Source organism: Symphalangus syndactylus, chromosome 2, assembly GCF_028878055.3.
Source record: "Symphalangus syndactylus isolate Jambi chromosome 2, NHGRI_mSymSyn1-v2.1_pri, whole genome shotgun sequence".
NCBI classification, from domain to species: Eukaryota; Metazoa; Chordata; class Mammalia; order Primates; family Hylobatidae; genus Symphalangus; species Symphalangus syndactylus.
This window is the reverse complement of record NC_072424.2, coordinates 42,805,279-42,820,201: the sequence shown is the minus strand read 5'-3', so window position 1 is coordinate 42,820,201 and position 14,923 is coordinate 42,805,279. Positions and strand designations below refer to the sequence as shown.

Genomic DNA, 14,923 nt, shown 5'->3' with positions numbered 1-14,923 from the left:
AAAGCCAGCTTAGAACAAAATTGTATACACAGTAAAATTACAACTATATAAAAATAATATACTATTTTTAAAAATTTAAAAATTTATTTTTAGACTCATGGGGCACATGTGCAGATTTGTTTCATGGGTATATTGCATGATGCTGAGGTTTGGGCTTCTAATGATCCTGTCACCCAAGTAGTGAACATAGAACCTGATAGGTAGTTTTTCAACCTTTGACCTCCTCTCCACTTCCCCTCTTTTGGAAACCTTAGTGTTTATTGTTCCTGTCTTTGTGTTCATGTGTACCCAACGTTTAGCTTCCACTTATAAGAGTATGCAGTATTTGGTTTTCTGTTCCTGTGTTAATTCGCTTAGGGTAATGGCCTCCAGCTGCATTCATGTTGCTGCAAAGGACATGATTTCATTCTTTTTTATGGCTGCATAGTGTTCCATGGTACATATGCACCACATTTTCTTTATACACTTCATCATTGATGGACACCTGGGTTGATTCTATGTCTTTGCTATTATGAATAGTGCTGTGATAAATATACAAGTACAAGTGTCTTTTTGGTAGAATAATTTGTTTTCCTTTGAGTATATACCTAGTAATGGGATTGCTGGGTCAAATGGCAATTCTATTTTTAGTTCTTTGAGAAATCTCTAACCTTCTTTTCACAGGGCTGCATAAATTTGCATTCCCACCGACAGTGTGTAAGCATTCCCTTGTATGCACAATCTTGCCAGCATCTATTGTTTTCTGACTTCTTAATAGCCATTCTGACTGGTATAAGGTGGTATCTCATTGTGGTTTTAACATTCATCTCTCTGATGACCAGTGATGATGAGCATTTTTTCAAAAGTGTATTGGCCACTTGTATGTCTTCTCTTGAGAAGTGTCTATTTATGTCTTTGACCCACTTTTTAATGGGGTTATTTATTTTTTTCTTGTTGAGTTGTTTGAGTTCTTTATAGATTCTGAATATTAGTCCTTTGTGGATATACAGTTGGAAAATATTTTCTCCCATTCTGTAGGTTGTGTGTTTACTCTGTCACTGGTTTCTTTTGCTGTGCAGAAGCTCTTTAGTTTAATTAGGTCCCAGTTGTCACTTTTTGTTTTCACTGCATTTGCTTTTGAGGACTTAGTCATAAATTCTTTCCTGAGGCCAGTGTCTGGAAGGGTATTTCCTAGGTTTTCTTTTATGACTTTTATAGTTTGAGGGTCTTACAGTTATGTGTTTATTCCACCTTGAGTTAATTTTTGTATATGGTGAGAGGTAGGGGTGTAGTTTCATACTTCTGCATATGGTTAGCCAGTTTTCCCACCACCATTTATTAAATAGGGAATCCTTTTCCCATTGTTTATTTTTGTCAGCTTTGTCAAAGATCAGTTGGTTGTTAAGTGTATGGCTATATTTCAGAGTCTGTATTCTGTTCCATTGGTCTATGTGTCTATTTCTGTACCAGTACCATGCTGTTTTAGTTATCATAGCTTTATGGTTTAAAGTTAGGTTATGTGATGCCTCTGGCTTTATCCTTTTTGCTTAGGATTGCCTTGGCTATTTGGGCTCTTTTTTGGTTCTGTATGAATTTTAGAATAGTTCTTTTTTCTAATTCTTTGATTTCTTTGGGTAATACTATGTATTCAAAAAAGACTTGGAAGGAAATAAATAAAAATAAAAGTGATATCTAATTGGTAGAATCTTAAACATCTTTTTTTACTTCATTTTATAAGTGATATTTAAGAAACTTTTAGTACTCTTAAAATAGAAAATAATATTGAAATAATCCCGAGGGAGTGTCAGATCTCTTCCTTACCACCCAAATCTTGCTGTTTTCTTTAAAGGATATACTCATAGGGACTTTTGGAAATATTTAAATATGAGCTACAGAGAAATGTTGGGTTTCTCTACTGCAAGACTTTGAGGCATTCACTAGCTAATGGGCTTGTGAGCCCAGCAGGCAGAGAGAACATGAACGTTCTCCAGACTTCTGGGAAGCTTTATTTACTGAAGCCCTCGTAGGCCTCATACTCTCTGGAACATGCATTGGCAAATGCTGGTGTGGTGGAAAGAGAACAAAACGTTGTGGCTACCTGGGCTCTGATGGATGTTGTAACAAAGAAAGGCAAACTCCCCAAATGCTCAAATTGAACTTTCAGTCAAGCTTTATCTGTCTCTCAAGCAGCAAACAATGCTAGTTTTTTATTCTGCAAGCCATTTTAGAAGACAAAATGTTTGGCACAGTTGCACAGGTTAGCATCTTGTGTACTGTGTACACAAGATGAAATGTCTTCAGTTTCTCTGTTAAAATATGCTTTACCCCCTTCTCAAACACTTGTCAAATGAAACGTAGTAAAAACTTTTGTTTCTCAACTACCTCATTGTGTAAGTAAGGCCTTAGAGAAAACAAGCTGACAGAAGCAAGCCTGGTTCTTTGGCTCTGTGGGAAGAATGACTTTCATATCAACAATGTTAGAATAAAATGTCCTGATCCCAGATAAAGGCTGCTTGCTGCTTCTACCTCGCCAGTTTTTGTCATATGCTGCTGTGGTTGGAACATTTTCTGGCAGGAAGAAATCAGGGGCCCTGTTAGGGAACAACAGGATTTTCTGCCATGTAATTCCTAAGCCTCTTTCTCCACTCTGGGAGGTTTCTCAAGGGTCCAGTGGCCCCAGACCTTAGTCAGTGTTCCTCTCTGCCCACAATGGCCACCGCCTAAGCCATTTCTTGGATTCCTTTCACTGCAAGTCTAGCTGCAGAGGAGTCTGTCCAGCTTGCTTCCTTGCTGTGCCCAAAGCCAGCATACGGCCCTTTTCTTTCTAAAGGCATAATGCTAATTACTGGAGGGAATCCCCACTGCGTGTAACTAGGAAGAGAACACTATGGAGGTTATGGCAGGTCAAGGGTCCTCACAAGGTCTGCACGGTGATACTCCCTGGTCTAGTGAAATGGAGTAGAGTTTGACACTCAATAAGCTCTACTTTTAGCTTTTCCTAGTGGTTCAGAGAGGTCTCTTAAATCCTATTTCTTGTCTTCTTTTCTCCCTGGAGTCTCTTAGATTCATAGCAGATGATATATATACCCATTGCCACCTACATTTTCAGGTCGTCACTGGGGCCCCTACATTGGTGTCTCCATGAACCAAACAAGGTCATTTCTACTGTTCCTCTTTCCAGACCACTGCTTCTGTTCATGCAACCTAGCTTATATATGTAGGGAGATTCACACACACACACACACACACACACAACACACACACACACACACACACACAGCTAAATTAAGCATTTTTAAAGTGGCAGACCATACTTTGAGGTCTGCAGCTTAAATAAGCAGCCATGTGAGAAGAGTAGTTGGCTCACATTTCAGAAGCGTCACCTGCTTCTCTTCCTTTTGCTTCCCCGTTTACTTCCCTCTATGTTTCTTCTCTAAGGAAGATTTAAAAGCACATGTGCCATCATGCTCTTCTCCCAAGTTCATGTCAGATGTCATTAATCAATCATGGCATTTTTTAATCTTGAGTAAGCCCAGAGATATAACCAAAGATGACTATCAGTTGATCAAAATGGGCATTGAGCAGTTTACTCCTTGGTAAATACCCTCAAAGAAATGAGAGCTTATTTCAACAAAATGAAATGCACATGAATGTTTCTGGCAGCTATATTTCCAGTAGCCCCAAACTGGAAATAACCCGAATGTCCATCAACAGTTGAATGGATAAAAATATAGTATATCCATATAATGAAATACTCTGCAGTGATGGAAAAAGATGAACTACTGATACACACAGTTTGAGTTCATCTTACATAGTGTAAAGTGAAAGAAGTTAGACATAAAGGAGGCATACTATATGAGTTCATGCATTGCAGTTCAAAAACAGGCAGAACTCATACATGGTGGTAGAAGTTAAGACAGTGGTAACTGACTGAGAGGGGCACTGGGAAGGCTTATGAGGGCTAGAATGTGTTCTGTATCTTGTTCTGGGTGGTGGTTATATGGATGTGCACATATGCAAAAATTTATTGAGGTGTATGCCTAATATTTGCACACTTTAGCTACCCCTCATTTAATGTCCTTAAAAGGGGGCACCAATTTGAAAATTATTGCCCAGCACTTGCTTCTATGTTTCTGTGTATAGTTTCTGTTTCTATTTCTTTCTCCTGCTGTCATCTATCCTTCTTCTCCTCTGCCGACTTTCTTTCCTCCTGTTTTTCTTCTTTTCATCTCCCCCTACTCGTAAAGCCAAAAACATGAAGTTTAAGTAAACATATTGTAAAATATATTAAATACAATTTTATAGTTATATTCATAATTTAAAAGTGAGTGTATTTAGTGTTTTTTACACCTCTCCTTAAAACATACTCTGCATTTATTGAACTAAAATTAGATGAAGATATTTATTATGTCTTACTGGCACTCAATGGAGTAACTCAGTGGTTCCCACACTTATCTGCACATTAGAATCATGTGGGAGCTTATAAAAATTCCAAAGCCCAGGACACATATCAGATCAATTAGATCACAATACCTGGGTCTAGCACACAAGCATCAGTAGCCGTTGAAGCTTTCCAGGTGATTCCCGTATGATTCCAATGTGTAGACAAGTTTGGGGACTATAGATTAATGGCTTTCTATTCCTTCCATAGTGTCTCAGCTACTTCAGCATGTGGTTCCGAATCTTGGCTGCACATTAGAATCACCTAAGAAGCTTCTAAACAATACTGCTTCTTGGGCCCTGTTCTGCATAAGGTCTGAATATTTCTAACATGCAACCAGCATGAAGAGCCCCATTCTAGCAGGGTTGTTGTCCTGGTAGATCTTGTGATTGGAGTGACTCCAGTGCCATCCCCTCAATGTTCCTCTCAAATACTTTCTCTTCATGTTTTTGAAAATTCCAGTCCTTTCTCTCACAAGCCTAATATGGAGATGAGGGATGTGATATGATAAGTTTTTGGTCTGTTTTGCTTTCAGTATGGGATTGTGCTGGATGCAGGTTCTTCTCACACAAGTTTATACATCTATAAGTGGCCAGCAGAAAAGGAGAATGACACAGGAGTGGTGCATCAAGTAGAAGAATGCAGGGTTAAAGGTAAGATGAAGACCAAGGGAAGGGGAGGCCAACAATGGGGCATGAGAACATGAGAGGTGTATGACCAGTAGAACACAAGAGAAAAAGGAGCCCCACGCACAGGAAGCCAAGTGAAGAACACAGTGCAGCTGCTGTTGTTATGTTATCATTATAGAAATCATATTGAAATCAGTCCTTAATGATCAAACCCTAAGAATAAACACACATAAATATAATTGATAGTAGCTCCCATCAACAGAACACTTCTGCATGCTATGTACTTAGTATCGAACATGTGTTACTTCAGTATACCCTCATAATCTCCCTTTGAGGTATGTATTATTATACTAATTTTTTAAAAATGAAGGCACTGAGGTTGAGAGAGGTTATACCACCTGTTTGTTACTCAAGCTAGTAAGTGATGGAGCTGCGGTTCAAACCAAGTTCTGCCCGACTTCAAGGCTACATCTTAGCCAGTGCTTCTCAAACTTGAAACTGCATGAGCTTGTTAAAAACACAGATGATGGGCCCCATCCCCTAGAGTTTCTGAGTCAGCAGGTCTGGAATGAAGCCTGAGAATTTCTATTTCTAAGAAGTTCCTAGGTGATGCTGATCTGGCTGGTTCAGAGATTTATTGCTCTCATTTTAATCTTTGTACCCTGACCTACAGCTTAGAACACATTTTTCAAAGCTTTCAGCTTCTGTGTAGGCAAGAAAGACCAAATTATAGGTTCTTGGGGCTGGGAAAAGGAACTTACAGATCGTTTAAATTTTGTCTCACAGAGAAGGAAACAAAAACCTGGAGGATGAGTGCCTTGAAAGTAGCAACAGAATCGAGACAAGAATCTAGGTCTCCTAATTACATTCTAGGCTTCCTGCTACTCAGAGCTGCTGCATTATATATCAATAATTTTTTTCTTTTAAGGTCATAATATAAGTTAGAGTGGTTGATATTTAGCTTTCACTCCCTTTACCCAGTACCCTACTATGCACCACTGTACCACAATCTCTCTGACTTTTATCTCTCTTAGCCTTTTGAGCTGGGAACCCACCGTTTATTTTTAGTCAGACCAATAGCCTAGATCCTAGAAGATAATTGATTTTCAGTTTGATAGCCTGTGGAATCCACTAATTTTCATAGGTTGTCAAGAAAGTAGTAGAGAGGAGATATTTCCAAGAGAGCAAGTCATTCTACCCAGTAGCCCCATCAATACTGAGACTTTGGCCCCATTGGAGACAGTACTTCTGGCCTTTCTTAAAGCCCCAATCCCTCATTTTATTGGCTTTTATTTAACCCACTGCCTTCCATTTTTAAAAGTTATTTTAATGGCCGGGCATGGTGGCTCATGCCTGTAATCCCAGCACTTTGGGAGGCTGAGGTGGGTGGATCACAAGGTCAGGAGATGGAGACCATCCTGGCTAACATGGTGAAACCCTGTATCTACTAAAAATACAAAAAAATTAGGTGGGCATGGTGGTGCACACCTGTAGTCCCAGCTACTAGGGAGGCTGAGGCAGGAGAATCACTTGAACCTGGGAGGCAGAGGTTGCAGTCAGCTGAGATCGCACCACTGCACTCTAGCCTGGGTGACAGAGCAAGACTCCATTTCAAAAAAAAAATCTAACAGATGTCCTTCTTCTGAGACTTATCCCATGAGCATTTGGCCTAACAATGAAGGATTTTTCTCTCTCAAAAGAGAGAGTTCTCTAGTTAATCAAATATTTAACATCAAATTTTCTCAATCGAAACAATTTGCTGGTAACTTAGAGCTGATTTTCTCATGGTTATTAGGCTGTTTGAAAATCTGTGAATGATCTGGATAATGTATTTGAATAATTATCCTTAAAGCAATGACTCTGCTATGAAGCACTGATAGTGTAGATATTTATCTTAATGTGAGATGAAAGTGTTGTTATAACTTCAAAAAGCTTAAGGAATCTTGGCTCTAATCCTCCATAGCAACAGTCAGTTTTGCTCTAAAACTGGAAAAACAGTTTTGCTAGGGAGGCAGGATATCAGAGTGGAAAAGTCACTGAGAAGACATAGATTCTGTTCCTCTTTCTTGTAACAGGAAGCAACTCCACCTCAGAAACTTTAAGGTGCTGGCCAGGATCAGATAGCTAGTTAGTGGCAGCTTCCATCTTTTCAGTAAAAGCCAATTTGTCTGCTGCTTAATTTTTATTCTAAGTGTCATCTTTAGGTCTTTTAGGAGCTAGTGTCATTAATTACAATGTTGTGGAGGAAATATCAAAAAGCAGCTAACAGAGTAGCTATCTATAAGATCCCCATTAAAGTCTGAGAATGTTATACAATTGAATATAAAATTGCGCCATCCAGTGGCACAATTATTGAACACCGGACAGACCCAACTTAAAGTTTGGAAATTAAATCCTCTCAAGGCTAGGTCCAGTGAATTACCCTCTAAGTACAATAACCTAATGTATAGTACATCAGGAAATTGTTTTCTTGTATTTTTTTCAAAACACCATATTTTGATCTACTATTGTCAAGGTATGTTTTATAATTTTTTTTAAAAGATTGTTATCTTCTACATCTTTTCCTAGGTCCTGGAATCTCAAAATATGTTCAGAAAGTAAATGAAATAGGCATTTACCTGACTGATTGCATGGAAAGAGCTAGGGAAGTGATTCCAAGGTCCCAGCACCAAGAGACACCCGTTTACCTGGGAGCCACGGCAGGCATGCGGTTGCTCAGGTATAGCAGCATGTAGGGACCAAGAGTATCTGGGAGTTAGGCTTGGCAGTGAAAGAGCTTCTGAAGTTATGGGAGAGGGCCACATTCCCTAATACCCCAAGTTCTACACACCCAAGTCCATACCTAAGAAGGGATATTTCAGTAAGTGAATAAAATGTTCAAACTCTTAGTAGATATAGGGGTAGGATTTTATGTATGTTTAAAAAAAAAAAAAAGGCCCCCTTGTGCATCTCCCTATGGGGAATTCAAGGGGGAAGGCACACAGGGAGAGAAAGACTGGGCCCGTATACTCTGCGGTTTGGAGCTACAGATTTAAGTATTCAATATCTGGGAGGCAGAGGATAAGAGGAGACTCATAAACATCCCAGGTCATAAATATTCACAACTAGCACATCTTTATATCGCTTGATACCTGTGTGAATTATTTGTTCACTTGTTCATTCATTTAGCATGTAGTGCCTGCTCTATCCAGAATATGAAAACTCAACCCTCAAGGAAATCAGTTTCAATGCAGGGTGATCAGTGTTTTAATAGAGGAGTGCTCAGAGCTGCTATGGGAGCACATTTGGCCCTGCCCGGGGTGAGAGGAGGTCAGGAAGACTTAGAGGAAGGGATGCGTGAACTGAATCATGAAGAATGAGTTGGAGGATCAGGGAACGGCTTTATCAGTAGAGCAGAGAGCATGCATTCAGTAACTGATGTTTATTCAGCACCTATTATATGTCAGGCACAGTTCTAAGTACTGAGGATACAACAGTGCACATCCGGTGGAGCTTGTGTTCTACCGGATGTGCAAAGCTAGGGAAGTGTGAGAGGCATATTCAGAGGACTGTAAGTAGTTCTGCATAGATAGAAGATAGGTGAGTAGTGTAAAATAGTAATGATAATAATAGTAGCAGCTCATATTTATTGAGCCCTTCCTATGTTCTTAGCACTGCACTAAGCACGTAATTGAACCGTCATAACAACTCTATGAAATTAACTATTATTAACAAGGTAAGGAAGCTGTGGCTTACAAATGTTAAGTAACTCACCCAGGGTCACACACCTGGGAAGTGGTGGAGCCAGGATTCTGAGTGGGATTCTGAAAAGGAAGGGTCCAGGTCACAAAGTGCCCTATAGGCCATGCTAGGAAGTTTGGAGTTTATCTTAGAGATAGTAGGAAGTCATTAAAGGATGCTACACAACTGGTGACACTGGTAGAGAAGATGGATTGGAGAGGAGAAAAGCTGGGGATAAAAGGAGGGCAGTTAGTAGGTGTGGAAGCCATTTAGATGAGAGATGACAGGAGCCTAATGCCAGCTGGAAGGTAGCATCCTCTTGCTCAGAGACTCCCAGTGTTGCGTAGCCTAGATCTTGGAAGCAATTGCATCCTGTCTTCATTAAGACAACCCTGGAAGATTCCTTCTTTAGGTCTCAAGGTCTCAAACAGACCCAAGAACTGAGCTGTAATATGAGGAAGATTTTTCCCAGTCTGGCAGCAGAGGAGATTGAATGTCTATTCCAGGTCATTTGACACCTGGTTTCTACTAGAACCCTAATTAAAAACCTGGAGCAGAGTCTGGCCATGTAACCAGCTAGGAGCCACCCACAGTGGTTAATATAGCACACATCAGCTTCAGGTATGGTCATCAAACCATACCCAGCTATCATGACCACGGTAATTTTAAGAGCCTTTGATAACTTTTTGAGCCAGAGAACTTCAGAACAAAAATGGTATTTTAAGGAAAACCAACCTATGAAAGGATTGGAAGGATGTGGATTTGGAGAGAGATGAACAAAAGATTAATTCTGCCTCATCCAAAAAAAGGGTTCCTTGGACAGCTATGTGCGAAGATCCCCATCTCTTCATTTATTCTAGGGTATTATGGTTCACTTCTTAGTAGCACTGTGTGGATGCTGTAGCTGAAATGGGTAATGTAATTATTAAAACAAAAATGATAACCTTAGCTCTTCCTTTGTACAGGATGGAAAGTGAAGAGTTGGCAGACAGGGTTCTGGATGTGGTGGAGAGGAGCCTCAGCAACTACCCCTTTGACTTCCAGGGTGCCAGGATCATTACTGGCCAAGAAGAAGGTGCCTATGGCTGGATTACTATCAACTATCTGCTGGGCAAATTCAGTCAGGTGAATATCTCACAGCATCCATAGAGCTGGCTCTCTGGAGGCCAATGCCATTGCTATCTCAGGCAGTACTTGAGTCGCTAGCCAGAATGAATGAATGAATGATAGGTGGATGGATGGATGGGTGGATGAATGAATTTACTCTCACATTTGTAAGGATCACTAGAGGTATAATTATCTTACAAGACCTTCTACTATTGGGAGAATAAGGAGGACATGTCTTTACCTTAGGGAAGCATAAAGGAAATTAAAAATTTGTCATTAAAAATTAGAATAGCTAAGATTTGCCTTCTGCTATGTGTCTCATGCTGCGCTCAGCACTTTTCATGTCTTCTCTGATTTCATCCTTAGAACAACAGTATGAGGTACTACATCATCCCCATTTTAGAGCCCCATATCGATACCTAGAGAGGGTAATTATTCTGCCCATGGCTGTACAGCTAACAAGCGACTGAGTGAGAATTTGAACTTGAATGTGTCTAGCCTCAGACCTCTTGTTTGTAAACACTAGTTATGCTGCTTCTATGTCCGGCAGTCTGAGCTATGTCTTTGAAGCCCCTCTTTTCTTGCTGATAATCTGTTGTGGATCAGGAGCCTCTAGTGAGCTTTGCCTCACCTTTATGCCCTTGTTTCTTTGCCTTAGGAAATCTCTGACTCCAATAGATAGTATGAAAAGCAGGGTGTCCAGAGACTTCTAGCACTGGTAACTGTATTGTCTTTCAGAAAACAAGGTGGTTCAGCATAGTCCCATATGAAACCAATAATCAGGAAACCTTTGGAGCTTTGGACCTTGGGGGAGCCTCTACACAAATCACTTTTGTACCCCAAAACCAGACTATCGAGTCCCCAGATAATGCTCTGCAATTTCGCCTCTATGGCAAGGACTACAATGTCTACACACATAGCTTCTTGTGCTATGGGAAGGATCAGGCACTCTGGCAGAAACTGGCCAAGGACATTCAGGCAAGTATAACTCAATCCAGACCTGCCCTCCTCACATCTGCACCTCCAGCCCCCACATCCTGTTGTTTTCTCTTTCAAATTCAGTAGTTTGTCTGAACTTGATTATTGTACTTTCCAAACCTTTTTAGGCAGGATATTGAACTACATCTGGTCGACCCCTATAAATTGTTTTAATCAGACATCCCCTCCCATGTTTGTTTACTGCGTTATCTCCCTGGACACAACTGAGATCTTCTCTCAGGAAATAATTTCTTACCCTCATGGGGTTGATAATGAAAATTATGTCGTAGAATATTGTTTGTTGGAGGGGGAATTGCAATTTATAAGCTCTTTTAGACCACTTTTTAAAGCTCCCTTTCCTACAAAGTACAAAAAAACAGAGTTGTTAGAAATGACCTGGAGAGGAGAAGGAAAAAAAACACTTCAGGAAAACCACAAAATGTATCAATTGACACTTCAAATCTTGTCATCTTGTCCCCAAATGCTTTCTGCATTTTGAAGACAAGAAAAGTTAAACACACTTTGGAAGGCCGAGGTGGGTGGATCACTTGAGGTCAGGAGTTGGAGACCAGCCTGGCCAACATGGTGAAACCCCATCTCTACTAAAAATACAAAAAAAAAAAAAAAAAAAAAAAAAAATAGCTGGGCATGGTGGCACATGCCTGTAATCCCAGCTCCTTGGGAGGCTGAGGCAGAAGAATCACTTGAACTGGGAGGCGGAGGTTGCAGTGAGCCAAGTTCATGCCACTGCACTCCAGCCTGGGCCACAGAGTGAGACTCCGTCTCAAAAAAAAAAAAAGAAAAAAAGAAAACAAAAGTTAAACCTACTCAACATCATGTGAGTACCAGGCACACCCTGACAAGTAAACACAAAGCCAGGATGTCACATCCAGCTGTTCCCTGTCTCCACTGAAAGGATAACCAGTTCTCTGCTCTCCTCCAAAGCATTCTCTCTGGTTTTCCAAACCACTATCAATAAGATGGTCCTGGGAGTAGGGGGCACTGAGAGACATCCACTGAGCCTCAAAGCTCCACTAAGCTTCATATCCACAGCAGCCTCCTTTCTTCCCTAGTAGGTTGTGGGTTAGAAATTATTTTTATTGGGCCAGGCGTGGTGGTTCATGCCTGTAATCCCAGCACTTTGCGAGGCCAAGGCAGGTGGATCACTTGAGGTCCGGAGTTCAAGACCAGCCTGACCAACATGGCGACACCCCGTCTCTACTAAAAATACAAAAAATTAGCTGGGCGTGGTGGCACACACCTGTAATCCCAGCTACGAAGGAGTCCGAGGCAGGAGAATCACTTGAACCTGGGAGGCTGAGGTTGCAGTGAGCTGAGATTATGCCATTGCACTCCAGCCTGGGCGACAGAGCAAGACTCCATCTCAAAAAAAAAAAAAAAAAAATTATTCTTCTTGGATAGGAGAATGCTTGAAGAAGAAAAAAAAATTTAAAAATAAAGAATTTTTTAAAAATAATAAAAAGAAACAAATTATTTCAATATTATTGGCTTGAATGATCTAAAAGTATCTGGGAGCTTCTGATTCTCTCCTTGGAGGGAGGGTTGGTCCATAATGACATCACTGTCATTATGTAGGCTCCTGGAGAACTACCCCCAGGCCCAAATTTTTGACAACCTTGAGAGTGTCCTTGTGAATCTGCTCCTGACCTAGATGATTAGGACTAAGCACTCAGGGACATTTCAAACTAATGGCATTTCTGGGCCCAGTTTTAACTACATCAGCGTTCTTTGACTAGCCAAATACATTTATATCTGATACCACTTCTGGTACCTGTTACACAAATCCATTTTTCATATTTATTCTTAAGGGCGAAAAAGGCAGGGCAGGACATATTGATGCCAATACCAAGTGGTGGGATGTTGTACAGTGCCTGCATATTGATTAAGTCAGACTGTGCCTTTTGTATCCAAAGCGTTCACACATGATGCTTTCAAGTGATTTTTCCATTCAGGTTGCAAGTAACGAAATTCTCAGGGACCCATGCTTTCATCCCGGATATAAGAAGGTAGTGAATGTAAGTGACCTTTACAAGACCCCCTGCACCAAGAGATTTGAGATGACTCTTCCATTCCAGCAGTTTGAAATCCAGGGTATTGGAAACTATCAACAATGCCATCAAAGCGTCCTGGAGCTCTTCAACACCAGTTACTGCCCTTACTCCCAGTGTGCCTTCAATGGGATTTTCTTGCCACCACTCCACGGGGATTTTGGGGTAAGTTTGTGAAATGATGAGGTATAGGATGTCTTGTTTACAAGTTATAGAATATGTGCCTACAAAAGATTTAAATAATAGAATGTATTTTTCTCTTACATAATGTTTTGAGGTAGATGATTAGGGGTTGGTTCTTCAGCTCAACTATGTCAGAACTTGGGATCAGTTTTTTCCACTATCTTTGTGATCTTTTTGTGCTAAAGTATGTTACTGCTCCAAGCACCATATCACTAGGTCACTGCCTCCTTTTTGGCTCTAGGCAGCACCTTAAGCCCAGATTCATCTCCATTCTAGTCAACAATAGAAGTACTGCCTTTCCAGAACGGGGGAGGTCCCAAAGAGGTTAGCCCCAGCAGTGTGGGAAAACTGACTAGGGGGTTGTGCCCAGGGGACCTTGTGGGACAGACCTCCTAGAGCCACAGAACAGCCATTCTGATTTGGCATCTCCTTTGGCCAAGTGACAGAGCAGAGTTCCCAGGGCTGAGGGATGCTAAATCTGCCTCTTCCTTGTCTCTGCCTGTCCCCTGGGATATCTCCCTTTGGGATGTCATGATGCTTATTGTGGGTTAAGACAAGGACAGGTTTCCTGCTAGGGAACCCAGGATAGTGGGGAAGCTGATTGTTCACCTTGATCTCACTTTTTCCAGTGTAGAAATTGTGAGTTTGGGGGAAATTTTCCACAAGCTTGGTGTCAGGCAGAATCGGGGGAGAGGTGACGTGGATGTGGAAGTTTGATTATCTTCCCATCTGCTTGGAGTTTTTTCACTTCTTTGTGGCCCCAGGAACTGTCTCATCTTCATATTTGATTTCTGGGATATTGCTGGTGATAATCTCAGTGCTGTACATTTGTTTCTGGTTGTCTGTGGTTGGGGAGCATGAAGCCAGCTTGCTTCCATGCTGCCATTTTGGAATCAGACATCCAAGCATCATATTTTCTTTCACATGCAAAGCCAAAGCAGGAAAGACGTTCAAGGTTTTCCTTGCGCACATCTCTTGCACACACATTTTGCAGAAGTGCCGACTGACATCTTTTCAGATCCTGCTGGCCAGAACTTGGTGAAATATATACTCTAAACCAATCTGTGATAAAGAGAAATGGATTAATATGGTTAGTTTAGACTAATTATTGTTTATCACCCGAGGAGTCCTTTTTGAGCATATTGCTTTCCTCTACTTGGGTAAAATCAGGACTTCATAAGCGAGGAAGAAAGGGGCTAGCTATGGGGTATGTACCTGTTAGAGTCTGCCATAGGTGGCTTCTCAAATGTCAGAAGGAGGAGGAGCAGCAATTAGATGACACAGCTGAGGGTTTTCCTCTATAAAGACATTTAGGAAGTAGAAACTCAGGAAATCCCAAAGAAATATTGAAGATAACATCATTGTCGTTATGTTTTGAAGAGCTGGAGGATTATTTGAATCCTAGCTCCAAATTCCTTATTTTCTTAATAACTCCAGAATAAGATAAAATATTTGAGCAGAGGCAGAAGAGATGGCTCTTAATTGACTCAGTCTTCAAATTTCATATTTTGGTCCCAGAGGCTGAGCATTATTATAATCATAGTTTAGTAGCATATTGAAAAATTAGCTACCATCTGTCAAATACCAATTATTGACTAAGCACTATAAGTATATTATCTCATTTATTCATTCAAGATATTCAAAGAAACAAGGCTTTTGCCTGCCTTCATGCTTTCTCCCTTTTCAGAAAACAGATCAGCATGTGAGAAGGGAGGTTCAGCTCCTCCCCTCCAGGACCCCAGCAAGAGAGTTTCTCCTAAGGTCACCTGGCCTGGCCCAAGACAAAGCTCTATGAAGAGAACATAGGCACTGTCGTA

General features: G+C 40.8%; 1 protein-coding gene across 26 annotated transcripts in view; it reads left to right on the top strand.

Annotated features, from left to right (window-relative positions):
* ENTPD1 (ectonucleoside triphosphate diphosphohydrolase 1) overlaps positions 1-14,923 on the top strand; it is a 154,809-nt gene that overhangs the window by 73,291 nt on the left and 66,595 nt on the right. For 21 of the 26 annotated variants that reach the window (XM_063629134.1, XM_063629166.1, XM_063629215.1 and 18 more), the window contains 5 exons: positions 4,956-5,073; positions 7,618-7,768; positions 9,735-9,894; positions 10,615-10,854; positions 12,828-13,088. In XM_063629134.1, coding sequence (XP_063485204.1) covers positions 4,956-5,073; positions 7,618-7,768; positions 9,735-9,894; positions 10,615-10,854; positions 12,828-13,088 — 930 coding nt within the window. Of the gene's footprint in view, positions 1-4,955; positions 5,074-7,617; positions 7,769-9,734; positions 9,895-10,614; positions 10,855-12,827; positions 13,089-14,923 lie in introns of those variants that run through there. The other 5 variants (XM_063629208.1, XM_063629175.1, XM_063629192.1 and 2 more) reach the window with 3 other exon arrangements.